Source organism: Lipophrys pholis (assembly GCF_963383615.2).
Source record: "Lipophrys pholis genome assembly, chromosome: 15".
In the NCBI taxonomy this organism is placed as follows: Eukaryota; Metazoa; Chordata; class Actinopteri; order Blenniiformes; family Blenniidae; genus Lipophrys; species Lipophrys pholis.
Window position 1 is genome coordinate 16,033,786 of NC_137642.1, and position 17,895 is coordinate 16,051,680.

General features: G+C 42.0%; 1 protein-coding gene across 1 annotated transcript in view; it reads right to left on the reverse strand.

Annotated features, from left to right (window-relative positions):
• The window catches only part of pde10a (phosphodiesterase 10A), a 35,305-nt gene extending 18,284 nt beyond the window's left edge, over positions 1 to 17,021 (reverse strand). Inside the window, exons 1-2 of the mRNA XM_080481832.1 lie at positions 16,892 to 17,021; positions 7,373 to 7,504 (exon numbers count right to left, since the gene is read on the reverse strand). Coding sequence (XP_080337958.1) covers positions 7,373 to 7,504; positions 16,892 to 16,955 — 196 coding nt within the window. The 5' untranslated portion in view covers positions 16,956 to 17,021. The remainder of the gene's footprint in view (positions 1 to 7,372; positions 7,505 to 16,891) is intronic.
• Between the last annotated feature and the right edge of the window lie 874 nt (positions 17,022 to 17,895).

A 17,895-nucleotide genomic window follows, 5' to 3' on the forward strand; every position in this document is an offset into this window, starting at 1 on the left:
GTACTGTACTGGAGTGTATGGATTACAGCTATGGACAAATCATATCACCAAAACACAACATTGGGATTATGATTTACAGTTTATGTATTCATTCACACACCAATGGTGAGAGCTGCCATACAAGGTGCTTACATGCTATAAGGGGCAAGATGGAGTTCAGAGTCTTGCTCAAAGACACTTTTGTAAACAGTCAGTGTGAGATTGGGGATCAAACTGCCGACATTGGGATTAAAAGATAACGCACTCCCTCACCTGAGTCCCTACTGTATTGATAAGGCTGAATACTATTTTCTTGCGTTACAGAACTGTTTTCAGTTTTTATGAATGACTCATAAAAGTTGTGTGGGCCTGGCTTCATCTTCCTTTGAGGAACTGAAATGCCTGTTTGCAGTTTTACTTCCTTGAGCAGGGTCTTTTCCAGTTGTTCCAGAGCAGAGCAAGAAATATAAAAGGGATAAGAAAAGGCTTATGTGAGGATGTGTTTATTTGTCTATCTTCTTTTATCTATTCCTTTATTTTTTATGTGTTTTTTGGTTTGATCTTTTGACAGATTCCTTCAGCTCTTACTTTATGCCTGATTCTCACTTATGTTCTCGTTTCGGCTGTCGCTTGATTTTATTTTACATTGCTTTTGTCTTGTTGTTGTGTTTGTGTCTCACCTCATAGTAAGAAGGTTGTGGGTAGTACGAGTGTGTGCCGGGCCTTTTTTGCGTTTTCATTTTGTCTAAGTGCATCTGTGGTATTTCTCTGATTAATATGAGTTCCTCTCACGATACAAAACCTTGCAATTGAGGTTAATTGGTTGCCATACATTACCCATAAGTGCGGGTGTGAGTGTGTCTCTCTGTATTATATAGACAATGTTAAAAAGATTGTTAGATTAAAAAGTCTTAATTAAAATCTTTTGGGAGGAACATAAGATGTTGGCTCAGCTTGAGCTTGAGGGCCCCACGTATACTCAATGATGGTTCATGAGAAAATGGCTCAAACATCTTTGAGCTGTATCAGGTCAAAATACACTACTACACATTCTCTGTCCCAGTGGAAAAACAGAAGTAGTCCAGCATTCACACGGCAACTGTCAATGAAATCAAAACGTAACGTAAATTCTCAAAGTATAGTCTCTTATGTAAAGTGTACAGCCTGTCTATGACTGGATTCCACAAAAACAAAAGCAAGTGCCCTTCAAATCCGATTTTCCAAGCTGAAAGCGAGGTGCCTGCTTGGCCCAGCCCCAGTACTTTCTTTAAGTTATGTATGCAGAGTCACGCAAACTTCAGCAGGTGCAAGCCCAGGATGGCTCTCACATCTCTGCTTTTCCTCAACACCAAAAAGTTTGCAGGTTAGGACAGCTTTCTTTTTTATGTTTCACAGCAAATTCCCCCATCCTGCTGTGCAATGTTAATATTGGGATTTACCATTGTTGCCACTATCATCTCCACGGCTGAGTTTTCATGTTTCAGATTGCATGCGTGGGAACGTGAGTCTTACCATCGCACCACGTGGCCGGCCATCGGTTCAGGGGCAGACGGCAGTCGTCTGTTAATACCATCCCATATTTTTGAGGCCCTTCTGTGCTTTTAGTAAACACAGGAAGAGAGTGCTGACATGTTCCTAGAAAATATACTGCTTGCTCACTCTGCGATGAACACTAAAAACAACTGTCTCACAACTCCGGATGTTTTTCAACTAACTTCGGCACACAGTTCAGGCTGTTTCCGAAATATAGCAGCGTCAAACAAAAAGATTTGCTGCATCGTGATAAATGGACAGCAATAATTTAACAGGGATCAGCTGGGAATTTTATTGTCAACAATACAAAATGAAAAATATCGTGTAATAACGTGGTGCTATGCATACTGTTATTATGTTATTTTACTAAACTGCCCATTCTCTTTTTTTTTTACTTTTGCAAAATGTGCTGCTATGGGACATTACTTCTACATAATCACATGACATAAAAATCCTTCCTATACTATTGCCAACACACACAGAGGGGCTGGCAGCTGTCAGAACGTGAAATCCCCTGGCACAGATTCAACAGCAAACAGCATATTCAATATGACATCAGAGAGAAAAGAAACCTTTTCCTGTTGTGTGTGTGTTGAGTGTTGATCTAAAATCGAATTCTTATTCGTAACAGTGAAATGGTAAAAGCCTTTTCACACCACAGAGGTAGATCATAATTGATTTCCGGGTGTGTAAAGAAAGCTTTCCCTCAGTGTGGGTAGTAGAAACACAGAAGCTATGTAAAGTACTTCTAGATTTCTGTAAAGGTTTCCTGCCTGCAAATATGAACATGTTGATACTCGGACAGAGGGATTCTTTGTCATATAGTGGTTCGCACGCTGTAATGCAAAAAAAGTGCAAATTCAATTCCAGGGTCGGGACTTTGCCGTGTTAAATTTGCACGTTCTCCCTGATTGTGCTTCGGTTCCTTCCTGTTAATCCAGTTTCCTCCCACAATGCAAAGATGTGATTCGATACTAAACATTAGAAGTCGCTCATAATTAAATCTACAGTTTATTGAACAGGTTTATGGGTGAAGATTATCTGCTATTTCCAGATTTAATTTCAAGTTCTTTCTTTCCATAAAATATTAAAGAGTTTGCTCTGGATCAGATCTTTTTACTCACAAAGAAAATGTTTTTTTTTTTGTTCAGGTTTTAAGAAGCTGAAGATTAAGAAGATGGCAAGAGAAACAAATGAGTTAATACTGTAGCTTCAACTACAAGGTCTCTGGTGAGCCGTTAGAGATGAGGTGATGAATGATACAGAAAATATCAGCAGCTCAGGGAGAAGGTTTTTCACAGAAAAAAAAAAAAAAAAAGGCCTGAGTCAGCTGGGTTTAATGTGCATGATACTTGATGGGCGCTTTATTGATCTATCGCCACAGGTGCACAGTCTCGCACAGGACGGTCAGCGAGCAGTGACTCAGCGGTCAATATGTGTCGACCTAGTGGCTGTCCCCCATCGACCTGCTGCATGCAGGATGTGCGGCTGCCAAAAGCAGCAGTCTTCTTCTGTGCCAAGTTCCCCGTTTACCTACAAGGAGATCCTCCATTGGCTCTTTTAGCTTTGCCTTTTTGCAGTTGCTGTCACTCAGTGGAAAGGTGACTTGTGTTGGTTTTTTTTTCTTTTCTTTTAAAACACAAAGATGTTTGCTTTTTAATGTTGTATTCGTTTCCACAATGCACAAACACATTTTATTCGCCACTTAAGACTACACTTAAATGAGAGCTACACAGAGGTCTTACTCCTCCTCGTCCTGATGGAAGGCCATGCAGGTGAGAAATCTCTCTTATCGCAGTGGTGCGCTATGACGTCCTGCTACACAAGCAAAGTTTTGTTTGTCTGAGATGGGCTCGGACCAATTTTTTACTCTCTTAAGTCCAGGTGAGAAAGGCAGGAGACTCATAAAAGTTTCCGTCACCAAAACTGCCAAGTCGGTGAAATTCACCAGTAATGTTTTGCTTTGTTGAATTTATTGGCTCTTTGGATGAAACAATCAAAAACCATCAGATATCTGTTCATATAGAAAAATCAAAACAAAAACATTTTACAAGAGTTTTACAATATTGTTTAATTATTAGTCAACTCAGTAAATCTTACTTTGCATGACAGAGAAAATATGATTTTGGTAGATTTCATTGTGTCTAAAAAAAGTCTGTGCATGCGTGCACGTGTGTCTCAAAAGGCCTCTAGATAATCACGTCACAAGGTTTGGGATTAATTAATTACCCCATGATGGAGCGGAGTGTGAAGGAAATACTGCCAGTGGGACCGTGGTCAAGAAAGGTGTGATGGTCAAATGACATCAGTGGGATTCTGGGAGTTGGTGTCCACGTCATTGTCATACTGTAGTAACAGTCTATACTTTACTACACATCAGTATTTAACTTGAAGCACCTCAATCTAGATACATTAATACAACAGTGTCAAACAATTAATCAATATATATGATCATCTATATTTTTCATCTCGTCTTTGCCGAAAGACAAAACAGACTGAACTCATGAAGGCTGAGGGAATCTGAAGGTTTTTTTTTTTTTTTTTTTTTTTAAGAAACGCAGGATGTGACACACACACACACACACACACACACACACACACACACACACACACACACACACACACACACACACACACACACACACACACACACACACACACACACACACACACACACACACACACACACACACACACACAAACTGATTTATGTAATCCAATGCTGTCCCTCACATGATAAGTGAGGACAGGACAGGCTGCAGGGACTGCTTCCAGGAAGCAGCGGTTATCTCAGCGAGGGTCACATGATGACAGGTTGTGCTTCTGCCGCACTCATAGAGATGTAAGATCAAACTGATGGCTGGAAAATTAACACAGAGACATATTTTTAGCCTGAATATAATGTTTGTTTCATCTTTAATATTTTAGGCAGGACTGTCCCGACTTCATCAACACAGAGAGAGAAAAGTTTATATAAGTGAATCTATGAAGCAGACACACTGAGTCCAGCTGTCATTTCATTGCAGAGACCACTCAGCTTGTGTGACGGACTAGAAATAAGATTGCCCATCGAGAGGATACAGCATCTGAGCAACAGGGAGGCTGCCAAAGAGTTCACGCACAGTGGTCTGAGCAGGGAGGAGGACTCAGGGCGTGTTCACGCTTCTCAAGTTCGGTCCGATTAAAAACTAACTCTGCTGCGATTATGGTGTTAGTGTGGCTCATTTGTGCACACCAAACAAGCAAAACTGCTTCTCAAACAAGTCTCAAGCCTACTTCCAAACAAACTGCGGTGTGGTTTGTTGTAAGTACGAAAGCAACACAGACCAAAGACGCCTGAATGGACCAAACACAAGACTGACAGGCGTCAGAGCTGCCTGCCCCTTACAGCTCATAGTCTTTGTTGGTGTTGGCGTGTGGGACTTCCTGCCAATGTTTTGACGTCTTTGCACGCTTTATAGACTCTTGTTGAGCCCTCAGCTGGTAAAAAACACCACCACAATTATACCACAAGTGGATTTAGCCCAGTAAACAGCACTGTTGTTAAGTTTAGGACAGTTCTGTCACATAATATAAATCACAAAAGTGTCCAATATGTCGTCTGTTTACAGTTTGTGGTCTGATGTTCAACATGAGAGCGTGAGTGCAGAGTGACTCAGAGTGAAATGCAGGGTTTGGTTTTTTTTTCTCAACTTGTCCAGATGAGCAAATTGCACTACAAGTGAGCAAGTGTGAATCCAGCCCTGATGGGAAAATCATACCAAAGAGTCTGATTAGACAGCAGCCAGTTTTTTTCTGGCATTTTTGCCCAAATGACTGGTGGCTACTTGTTCAGGTCAAGAGCTACATTAAGCTTACAGACAAATATTGTAAGTATCCATCTATCTTCTGTACCACTTTATCTAATTCTGGGTCACGGGAGGCTGGAGGCGACCCAGGCTAACAACGGGCTAAAAGGCAGGGTGCACACCGTACAGGTCGCCAGTCCATCATGGAGCAAACACAGAGGGACACAATCACACACTCACCTACAGGCAACGTAGAATGACCAGATAACATCAAGCACTGTACAAGCAAAGTGAAGCCAAAGCACCCGAAGAAAAGCAACACACATGCACAGTGGAGAATGCATGTATTCTTATGTCAACCTCCTGAAATACCCAAATCAACATCTAAAACACTGAAAATGCCTCTATAATATCTTCATTTGACTGGACAGTGTCTTCTTTTTGATATGATTTTATTTATTTATGGCGGATCTGAAACTGTATTGGTCCATCGAAGAAGGAATTTACAGAGTGCTTTCCTCACGCGACAGAAACAAAAACATTTCCAGACAACAAAAGAATCAAACCTGAAATCCGAAACTTGATCGAAACGTGTAATGCGTCATAATAACATTAACCTTGCTTTTGTTTTTACTTTGTGCTGTTTGTCAAGTTTATGCTACGTGGTAATGCAGTGAAGGCTTTCCAAATCGATCAGCTGGGAGTTCCTGCATGATAACTTTCATCTCAGTAATGTGATACCTGACTGAGGCGGTTTTCAAGTCCATGCAAATTGATTTTCCTACTGTACTCGAATAAAAGACAGCTCTTGGTTGAGAGAGGTAAACATCCCAAATTTGAATTGCTGAATAGAAAAAAGAAAAAAACATACTTAAAGAACTGTCAGTAGCAACGGGCAAAATGTGTATAGAGTGTGTAGTAAATAAAATAGCCCTCTTAAAACACGGGAAAACCTCCAGCTCTCAATCGAGATCAGAAGCAATATCGAGTTTCAAACGAGCTTCGAGACTGACGCTATAGCTGAAAACTGATTAAACGTAAACTTGGGAACAAAAACAGTTTTGTGAATGAGTGCTCTGCTTTGCTCAGGCTCTATCTGCCCTGACCGGAACTGCATGGATGAAATCTGTTATTCCTTCTTGGCGTCAGTTAGAATTATTCACTTGATGGCCTCTATTTGATAACCGTCGGCCGAAGCACACACAAACACACACAAATAATATACACAGCATACAGGAAATGGTTGCAAACACACACTGGGAAGCTGACGTCTCCACACGGCAGCAACAAACACTACTGTCTGTACACCCCATGCAAAAAGGCAGCTCCGAAATGTGACAAATCCATCCTCTGCCAGTTTCCTCTTTCAACACACCCACACCCTGAGCCAGCACTACTCCCTCCACCACCGCCACTACCACCATCATCCCCACCCCTCCCCTGGGCCCCCTTCAGCCGGCTGCATGTCTCTGGAGGTCGCCTCTGACGTCAGCAGCTCGACTGGGCAGAGTGCCAGCCCTGTGGGCCCTTGATGGATGCGGTTGGTCTGAGAAACAGTCCGCTGTGTGTGAAGTGCACGGCACAAACCCAACTCGGACCCGCTCAAACACATCAAATGACCTATAAAGACCCGACAGGCCTGCTCTCAATCTCGGCCCCCCCCCCCCCCCTTCTTCTCCTGCATCCACACACATAAAGATGAGACATATATAAAGATGAGTGATTTGTACTGCAAATGCTCACAATAATAACTTGAACCCTCATCAGGAATACAAAAGTTTTTCATTGCAATGAATGCAAACGACTGATGCGGCTGCAGATATGCAGGGCAGACTGTATGCGTGTGTTGACTAAGCTGGAGCCGAGACTGAAGTCTGAGCGAAAAACTATTTTACCAAACACAGAAATTGAAACTCTGCCCCGATACACTGAAATTTGCTGATCCAGTCATCATGACACAGCAATCCTGAGGGCTGTGTGTGTGTGTGTGTGTGTGTGTGTGTGTGTGTGTGTGTGTGTGTGTGTGTGTGTGTGTGTGTGCATGTGTGTGTGTGGAGGAGCGGGGTGTATACCTGCAGGCCTGCTGCTGGTCTTCTTCTTCAGCCATCTGTCCAACGTCTCTGCGCTCACACTCTCCAACACAAAGTCATCCAGCATCTGCGGGTGCAGCGAGAGGTAGGCCTTCACTTTCTCATCTGTCAAGTCTAAGGAGCACAGAGACAAAACAGCGTTTGGACCTGAAACCACACAACATTATTCAAGACGGAGCACAACTGAGAAAATAAATCATGCTACTTGGAAATGTTGGATGAAATCCCGGGAATGCTCCAAAAGTAAGTGAAGCGGGGAACATCATACGCAGGAGGATGACAATAAAGACCCACAATGACCCCAAAGGTCACCCAAACAAAGGCAGAGGCGAGAGAGAGTGAGAGCCAAAGATCTCGCCTCCCTCTCTCCAGTGTGACGTGAGAACAACGGCAGCAACGCTTATGTTCGAGCTGAAGCGCTTACATAGCTCACTTATGTTTACTGTAAAGCTGTATCTCCAGGGATGGGAGCCCCCAACAGAGGCAGCAGGATAAAGGAGGACTCAATTGTGCTTAATAGGCAATTAGGTTCTTGAGAGCTCACTAAGTGCTGCTGTTTACTGTCTTTGTTGTCAGGGAAAAAAGCCATTTACCAGACCATCGTTGAGGGAAAGTTGTTTTTAATACACCCGCTGGCGTCTGAGAGGCTGTCGTGATGCACTAGGAAACCGTCATGTTTAGGTCACACATATAAATGGAGTGCGTGGAGTCTTGTGTCCATCTATTTTCAGCCATGCAAAAAAGAAATTCAATAAATTCCCAAAATCTACAGTAGTGCTGAATTAACATTTTCTGTTTAAAGTGCACAGGAATAACACGTGCTACCAGATAACAGCAGAAACAAGGCTGTTGCATCCACACAGCCCTGATTGTTTTTATACCGCTTTCTCACGAAATGTCTGCTTATCAGCAGCATCTGTGTAGACTCCCTTCAAGTATGAATCACAGGAGGACATGCAGCTGGAAGGCATGTGTGCTGCCACACACACACACACACACACACACACACACACACACACACACACACACACACACACACACACACACACACGTCTGGACAGAGCGAGGAGGGTGGCACAGTGTGGGACAATTAAATGACAAAGTAAAATTAGATGCGAGACACAGAAGCAACAAATTTTATGTGCAGCTGAGAAACAACTTTCACTCTGAAAAAAGCATCTCTCCCTTCTGGTGGATAATTTGAGCAGCTACCTCCAACCTTTGATCTACCCCCCCCCCCACCACGAATAAAATATCTGATCTTCTGTTACGATGGATCATCTCCTCAACGTGTGTGTGTGTGTGAGCGAGCGTCCATGCATGCGTGTGCATGTGTGTGTGTGTGTGGTTGTAGATTTGAGCAGGCTTGTGGCTACAGGCAAATAAGGCGAACAGAAGTGAGGGTGAGGTGGAGGGGGTGTGGAGGACGTTGCGGTCTGACACTGTCCAGACACGAGACACAGCTCTTCAGGAGCGGAACGCCTCACGAGACTCCTCGCCGGCTCTGACGCACATCGGCAGAATACAGCTTAATAAATCAGAAAAAAAAAGTGGAGGGGGGGCCGTGTGGAGAGAGCTGCAGGGGACAGAAAGACACACGGAGAGGAGTAAAATGGGAGCTCTTGCAAAGGACCCTTACGACTTTGTCCTATTTGAGACACAAAGAGAGCCCTGTGATTACTGACACAAAAAAAAAAAAAAAGGGAGAAAAACAAGAACACTGTACAGATTCATGAATACACGTTTTGTATCAAAAGACTGCAAATTATTTAGCAATCATATGTGTGCGCATGAACAAAAATAGTCCAATGTCCTATTTCCATGGGGCAAGAATAAAGAGCAGCAACAAGCATTTAGAAAGGGCCAATAATGGTAGATAAATATTTTTTTCTGGGCATAACACTGGGTTTAAAATTAGTAGCCCAAGCTTGTAGAAAATTGGGGCAGTTTATGAAATCATATTGGAAACAAACGGTCAAGCTGTGGCTTTCTAATCTATTTGTTATTTTTAACTTGATCAGAAATGCTTCTGTTCAAACGACGGACTTTCGAAGAGCGCAAGAATGTGACACGATACATCACAAAGAGCAAAGAGCACGATGCGGTTTTTCTGTCAGCTGATCAGTAACAGGCAAACATTTGCTCAAAGAGAAACAACACTGGCCTTTTTCTTAAATATTTGTTACAGTCGACAATTTACACCCGAGCAGTAATGAGAACTAAATGAACCAGCCTGATGCTGTCAAAAGCCAAGCCCTGTTCTTTCGAGGGAAGATGATGGAAAGAAAGAAAAAAAAAGAGGATGAAATGTAAGTGAATATAAAATAGATTATTTGAATAAAAGAAGAAAAAAATCACGATGGAAAAGTCATCTGCTTCTATCGTTGTACACTGAAAAAAGACGTCAGTGATAACTGGTTTGACCAGTTGCTTTTCACGGCGTTAGCAGGATAGTCGTCCCCAGTTACCGTAAGCTTACATAGCTGATGAGGACAACTATAAACAAAAAATGTGTCTGATTCCAATAATAATAGCTAAACATGTCTGACACGTCAAGCATAGCTCAGGGTGTATATGAATAATAGCGAAGGTAATCCGCATCCAAATACTTTGATCCTTTTTTTTTTGAACAGCCCACTGGTCACAGGTTGCCTTCGTCATCGTACAACTTACTTAATCAGATTTATAGGTAATAGTTCGAGGATGGCCATTTTAAAACCAGTTGAATCACGCAATTCATGTATGTTGTTTAAATTGAAAGGTTTATTGCTTTGGCGGTGCAGGATGGAAATTTAGTGGCCCTCGCAACGCTCAAAGTTGCCCATCCCTGCTGTAGGCTACACAGATTAGATAATTGCAATATGCTTAACATGTTTAGCAGTCCCTCACAATCTGGCAACGATTAACGCAAATTCAACGCGTCTGTCGTCAGAGGATCAGCAAGCTGGATGGTTTTACAGTGCGGAATAACTGCTTCATTTCATCTGCTAATATAAAGTACTTGGGAGCCTATGCAAAACAATTAGAACAAGATTTGCCAATTATGTGAGTTATACATATCATGCGATTTCACTTCACTATTTTTACGGGGCAACAATTCCTGCAATTTACTAATGAAAAAAAAACAAACATTTGTGAAATGTTGAAATACTAAAAAGGTTTACAGTTTCCCATTCCAGCTGAAATCCTGATATAAAAGTAACCTGCCTTATGATTTAAATAAAAATGCATAACATTTTGAGTATTTACTCTTGACACATGACGTATGAGATCAAATATACTAGAATAAATAAATATAATGTGCTAAATATATTCAATTACAACAGTTGGAACAAATGGAAAACAAACTAGAATTAACATTTTTCACTATATTTGTAAATAAAACCATGTCAATCATTTGGAGGGAAAGTGCGTAGACTTTAAAATTGTGACTGAAAAGTGGTTGAGTGAAAACACACTTTAATGTGCTGTTATAATCAGACATACCCTTTGTCTGTAGAAGACAAGAAGATATGTCCAAACCTGAGCTGTTCAAGCACACCGGCGGGAATCGGTTTGAGAGCAGCCGAAGCCCAGTTGGAAGAGATTTGGGTGCCTGACTCAGACTTGAGCTTCCTGTGTAAAAACTGAAGCCCGAGTTCATGCAGTGAGGTATCGTTACATAACATCTATCTTCCTACTCCACACCCTGGGACTGGAAAGAGAAGGCCAAACATCACTGGCCTGTCTGGGTCTTTGCACTCTCACATCCAAATTAATACGAGCACGCTGCCAGTTGACAGGAGATCTATTTACAAACAGCAGAGGTTGGATATTTTATTGGGCGTCAGCAGCAGTTTGCGATACTTGGAGAGAATTTAGGGCATCAAATGAACTCCATAAAGCTTCAAAACACTAAATTCTTGGGAGTTACAATTCAAGTTAATGAGTATTTTTATTAAGGGAATCAATTTGGCATGCTCTGATTTTATATGGAAAAGTTAATGGCTTGTAGAGCTGCTGTAAACTTCAATCCAGTCCATCACTAATAATAAATGTACTTTCTGTAAACATTGTTTTCATGCTTTCTATTAGTACGGAAACTTTAAAAGATACAGACAAGCGTCAGAGGCAGAAAATCTGACGGAGTGAAGAAAAAAAAAGGCGTGACACGTTAGACACTTTGAGAGTCACTATTTATCAAAAGGAAACCACCACAGTATTTCTTGTGTTGAATCAGAGAAAAAGAAAAGAAAAGAAAAAGTCTGAAGAAATTCTGCTTCAGGACTGCTCATTGTCACTTTGTGAAGTAAAATCATAGATGTCTTAAGGAGTTATTCAGCCTTTCCTTGTACACAGTTTTGACACAAATGCTTTTTATATCTTTACTTCAGAAAGGCTGCACAGCATCAGCGCTCTCGCCTCACAGGGAAGGTCCCCGGTTCGAGTCCACTTGGGGACTTTTCTGTGCAGACTTTGAGCTTCTCAGTTTCTGTCCTACATTCCACAAACATGTGTTTGAGGTTAATTGGTGTCTCTGAAATCGGCCTTAAGTGTTGATGAGAGTGTGTGACTGTCTGTCTCTCTGTGTTTTCCCTGTGATGGACTCGTCGGGCCGGTCCATAGAAAACTTATCCTATACACCATTAGTATTGATTTCAACTTAGTAAAACTCATTTTAGATCATTTCTAATCAATAAAATGTACATTTAGCCTACTGAAAGGCAAAAACAAAATATCCCTGTGACAATATTTGCTTTTGATTTGAGAAATATTTACATGGTTTTACAGATTTAGGTGCACAAATGAAATGAAATGAAATAAAATAAAAATAATTCTAGACTACAAGCTTAACAGCCAGCTTGAAGCACGACAGTAGAGATCTTCTGCTTGCAATGTTGACAATAAATTGTCGTAAAGTAACACGTTACTGTAACGCCACTGCTATTTTTTCACTTGGTGGATGGCTATTACTTCTTTTTAATTATTATAGTGGTTACAATTATTAAAGTTTTCTCTTTACATAACTTCTGTCATACATGAAAACAACTGTGTTCGCCAACGTTAGTCCACCTCGGTCGTACCTGTGATGTATTCACGGCCCCAAATAAGCTCTCGCTTACCGGTACTTTTGAAAAAGCTGTCTGCTGCTGTAAACTTTGTTGGCGAGCTTATCTCGACTGTTTTGTTGCTGCTCCTTCACGTCGTCGTTAGTGAATAAATCTGTGTCTTTCAAGAAGAGGTGCTTTGCAGGATTGCTGAAAAGTGCGTTACATGTGTGTTCGGGCTTTTAGTTGATAACATCAGACTTTAATATTGACTGATTACCTCAAAACAGGGTGAGCTGATAGTTCAGCTAATGTGTCACAGCAACACAACGTCGCTGTGACACATTAAGTTAACTTTCTAAGTAACTCGCCAATTTTGTTTTGACAACTACTCAGGTAACCACACTTGAATATGATGTACATTTTTTAAAAGTTGCACAAAATTGGGTGCAAGACTCAGTATGAAACTGGGGGAAAACGAGCTGTTTCAAAAGGTGTTTTGTCAGTAGAGATTAGGTTGTCTATACAGAAAGTGATTATGGTTGTACAAGGCGACTTTGTTTAATGCAGCTTCTTATTTATATGAACCAGTATTTTATGCCAAAAATAAGGGCCTCAGATGTTCCGCATTATTATTTCTATGTCTATAATGCAAGATATATGGAAAAATAATGTATGTACATGAAACATGGTTAGTATTTCCATTCTCCAAATATTCCCCTTACTCTGCAAAGTCTTGAAGAGACTGCCTAAGTAATACACTCCTTTACCTGATACAACAGCGTGTCCTAGGCTGATAAGGATCATTTGCAGCGTTGTTAAAAACAAGACCCACCCTATCTGCATCACTCATCTTTCTTTTTTTTTTCCAATGATGAAGCAGTTAGTTATCTGTGTGACAGTAGCCGGGCATAAATGAGCATGTGTCGCCGGCACTGCTGTCAGCCGATGTTGAGCGGTAATGACAACAGCAGAGGACGGCTCCGGCAGCGCCGGTGTTTAGTGAGCAAGATGTTCCTCCTCTGCAACACATAGATGAAAAATGCACATGAGAGAAAAAGGGAAAAGACCACTTCTCTTGAAGTGCACTCCTTCTGGCAGTGAGTCAAGGGCAAGCTGCCAAGGTACTACTTTTCACTTTCCTGACATGAGGCTGAGGCAGGAAAAGGGGAGGAGGGGGGTTGCTGGGTGCGTGCGTCAGCAGGTCCGCTTGGGACTCCCTTGCCAGGAGGTGGGAAGAGCATGTGGTTCTTATCTTATCTATGGGAGGGCTCGAGCACGGCGTCCAACACTGACATTCAGCGAGCGGCAAAGAGCGAAACACCGGAGACGCTTCGACTCCTCTCCCACCGCTCACTTCATTTATTCATTGAGCCTGCATATGTGCTTAAAACACACACGCACGCACACACACACACAGGTAGAGGATAAAGTAAGCAAGTGAAGGTAAATCAATACGTCAGTAGAAAAAAAAAAAAAAACAAGTGTCAAACAAAAAAGAAACGCGTCTTCGCTTTGGACTTTTGACTGCGGTGCCATCACTTCCAAAGGCATGCTGCCACATGGCGAAAAGCTCTGTAGCACAAACATGCAAGCTCACACCTCTCACTTAGGATAGAGCGAGAGAGAATGAGAGGGGGTGACACACACAGAGGGAGAGTTCCATGGAAATGTAATTTGCATTATTTCCACTTCCATGGTCCAGGTCATTAGATGTAAAGGGTAAGGGCTATAAATGGCAAACTGAGATGTAGATAAGGCATGTCCCTTGATCCACAGTCTAATAGTGTGGTCACAGGCGAGCCTCTCTAACTGCAGTTACAGACTGAGCTGCTCAAACCGCAGTTCAAGTTATGACCTGAAAACTTTCTAATGCGTTTCCTTCAATCAAAGGAAACTGAGCGACAGCCGGAGGTGGTAGATCACACATCTCACAACGTCGATGATAATAAGCCTTAACAGTTGTGCCGGAGTAGTTGCCTCTGGCCTGTACCGGTAGTTTGATGTAAAGCTCCGACCCCCCCCCCCCCCCCCCCCGAGCCTCCCCAGAGCCACATCAGTAATCAGGGGTCATGTTCCCTGCTACACATCTGGTCTGATGCTGAACTCTGCAGCCGCTCTGCAAAGGGGCCTGTAGGGACCCAATAATGAGAACCACAGATCCTTGCGTCTTCTCCAGTGCCGCACACTTTTATGAGCCTTGACACAAGGACAAGTTGTAAAGAAATCTACATGCATGTGGCCTTTTCCCATCCTCTCAGATACCAACTCATGACAAGCTGACAAAGGGTCAATGGACGCCTCAAGGAAAATGTCATCTGTTTCACTACTAAAATCTGAGCACTGTGCCCTGGCACCAATCCAGTCATGCACAGATTGTAATATAAAAGGGTTCAAACTGCATAACAAGCTTTTTCTTTTTTTTTTGGCTCAAATTTCCATCAAGTTTAAATCAACAGTGGAGAAAAATCCCAAAGAGTTACTATTTGGCCTTCGTTTACCCCAGTCTGGAATTATTTAGTCATTGAGACTTCAATCAGACTTCATTTTAATATTTCAATCATAAGTTGAGAACTTTGTACTTTGTATATTAAGTGGCTGTGCCGGGTGAAGTCCCCGCTGTGGGAGACGAATCAAGCAGTTTGGGCAGGAAATGTCCAGCATGAGCACTTCCTGCCTGACAATGCAGCCTTCTTCACGAAGTTAAAGAATTGCTTAACAACCAATTGGGTTTGAAAATGCCTGAGAGATCACGTTAGGGTTGACCTAGTGTGACCTCACACACTGACCAGCGCAACACACAAACAACTCAGGAGTGCTCAGAAACCATGAATGAAACAACTGTCTCTCTCTCTCACACACACACACACACACACACACACACACACACACACACACACACACACACACACACACACACACACACACACACACACACACACACACACACACACACACACACACACACACACACACACACACACACGGCCAAAACCAGAACAATTTCCCTTTAACATGTTTGATATTTGGAGAAAATGTACCGGTACTATAAAAACATACAGAACAGATTATAACTTATATTACATTTCAGGAAATATCTGTATCCATGTGGTTTTGTCACTGCCATAATACTTGGATAAAGTGTAATCAAATTACTGCAGGATGTCAAGCCAAACGAAAGAAAAACGTGCTGCGAGGGGGAATGTTAATAACAGCAAAGTCGCTTTCTCTTCACTTTCTTCTGTGATTTAAAAAATTTTTTTTTTACAATTTATATTTTCAGGTCATACTACGCTAACCATTACTTTTAGTTTCTTTAACACACACAGCCACTCACTGTTATTTTGTTCTGTTATTTTAAATCTAAAAAAAAATAAAAAATAAAAAAAAAAGAAACTTTGAAAAGTGATATGGTTATCCTTTTTTTGGCCCTTATGACAGAATACAGTACAAACCTTAACTCTTACTGTTATGTGGCATCCCGGACTATAACTGCAAGCCTATTAATAAAACAGTTGTCTGTAAAGGTTACTTCAGGTGCCCCTAAAACACCTGCAAATCCTGGCTTTATTCTTGTACCACAGAGTCTATACTACAGTTTTAATAAATGCAAAAAATACAGTAATTCACAAGGTTCTCACAGAAATAATAAAAAGATATGAAACCAATAATGGCAACAGACATTCAGGACTGTAGTTTCAACAGGTAGCTATATAAATGTGCTCAGTGATTGTAGGGGGGTCTACTGAGGTGAAAACATTTAATAAGTCTTCCCACATGCTCAAATATTTATATTTTTCCATAGATGCAATATTACATGTTTACATTATATTTATTTTTGATACTTTTTAAATTAATATTGAAAATGTGAAATAGAACAATAAGTATATTGAAAAAAATAAGCCATATGTTATATTAGCATATTAGTCATTATTAGTCATACTGGCAAAATAAGGACAGCAATTTAAAATCAAATAAAATGCTAATTATATAATACTAATTGTAACGTCATGATCTATAACACTAACATTGTAGTCACGCCTCCACATGATATTTGATAAATATATATTTTTATTTTCTTTTTTTATAAATTAAAGAATAACTTACACTTCCCATTTGAGTCAGGGTTTCTGATGTCTTGTCTTCATTCAGAACTGCTAACTGTCTACTCCACAACTCAAATCTGTGATGGGACGTATCATTTTATTTCAAAGTCTTCAAAGTCTGAATGGACACAAGCGATTTTTATTCCCATTCATTCCTCTCCGACCCTCTGACAGAGTCCCCACCCATGCATGTCAGCGGCAAAACTGTCATTCATGAAGTTCAGTGGACAAATATTCAAATAACGTGCGGACAAGTGCAAATAATAAATGCATGACCAAAAAAAAGACAAAGTCGCAGCGGTGCACTTTTGTGTATTTCCCGACAAAAAATATTTTACGAATTGTGGCTGTAAATGGGAAATACCTACTTGCACCCAGGAAACAGTCCGTTAACCTTCTGAAACAGCTTGTTGAAGACGGACCATCTTCCATGTCGGATTGTGAGCGCAGAGGGGAAGAGGAGCCACGGGGAAAAGTGCGTCTCTGCAGCTGCAACTTGGTGCGTCCCTGCAAAAACCAAAACTATTCCAGGACGGTGGCTGAAGTGGCGCTGAGGCTGTGCAGGGTTTGGGAAAGGGTAAGGAGAGCAGTGTCCTGCTTGCCTGCCTGCCTGCCTGCCGCCCCCCTCCACCAGCGCTATGACCCAGCACCGCTGGCCGAGGTGAAGCTCTGCTCGGTCCGCCTCCTCGGCGTGGTGGCTCCGCTGTGGATGTGCAGCAGCAGCAGACTGAGAGGAGCGCAAGACGTCGACTCATAGACACATAGTACTGGGAGCGCACGCGCGCTGGCGCGCACTCTCTCTCTCTCTCACACACACACACACACACACACACACACACACACACACACACACACACACACACACACACACACACACACACACACACGCACACACACACACACGGGGAAACGAGAGCGCGCCAACATAAATCCTCGCACAACGATCCTTTCTCGTTTTCAGAATAAAAACACCAGCATGAATCGCCGCGTGTTGATGAGAAGCATCACCTCTCCCTCAGTGTTCCATTGAAAAATCTCCGGTTGTGTTCTTTAAACAGGCGTACAGTACCGAGGACAAAGACTTTACATTCCCTTTACGCGGAGCTCTTTATCAAACAAGCCACAGAGCAAATGATGGCGCGTCGTCCGCTATGAAAACGAGGGATACTCAATATTCTTCCAAACCATATTATCTGCTTTACTCAACACCATTAATTTGAAGATCCCCGGCCCCCTGTTCCTTTACCTTTGCGCACTTGACGCTTCTGGAAAGCTCATTCTTGACGCTGCTGTTCCTGTTCCTGAATTTGGCTGCGTAAAAGGGGCCGAGCCAGAGCCACATCTCCCTGCGCGCTGCGCTCAGATCCAAGAC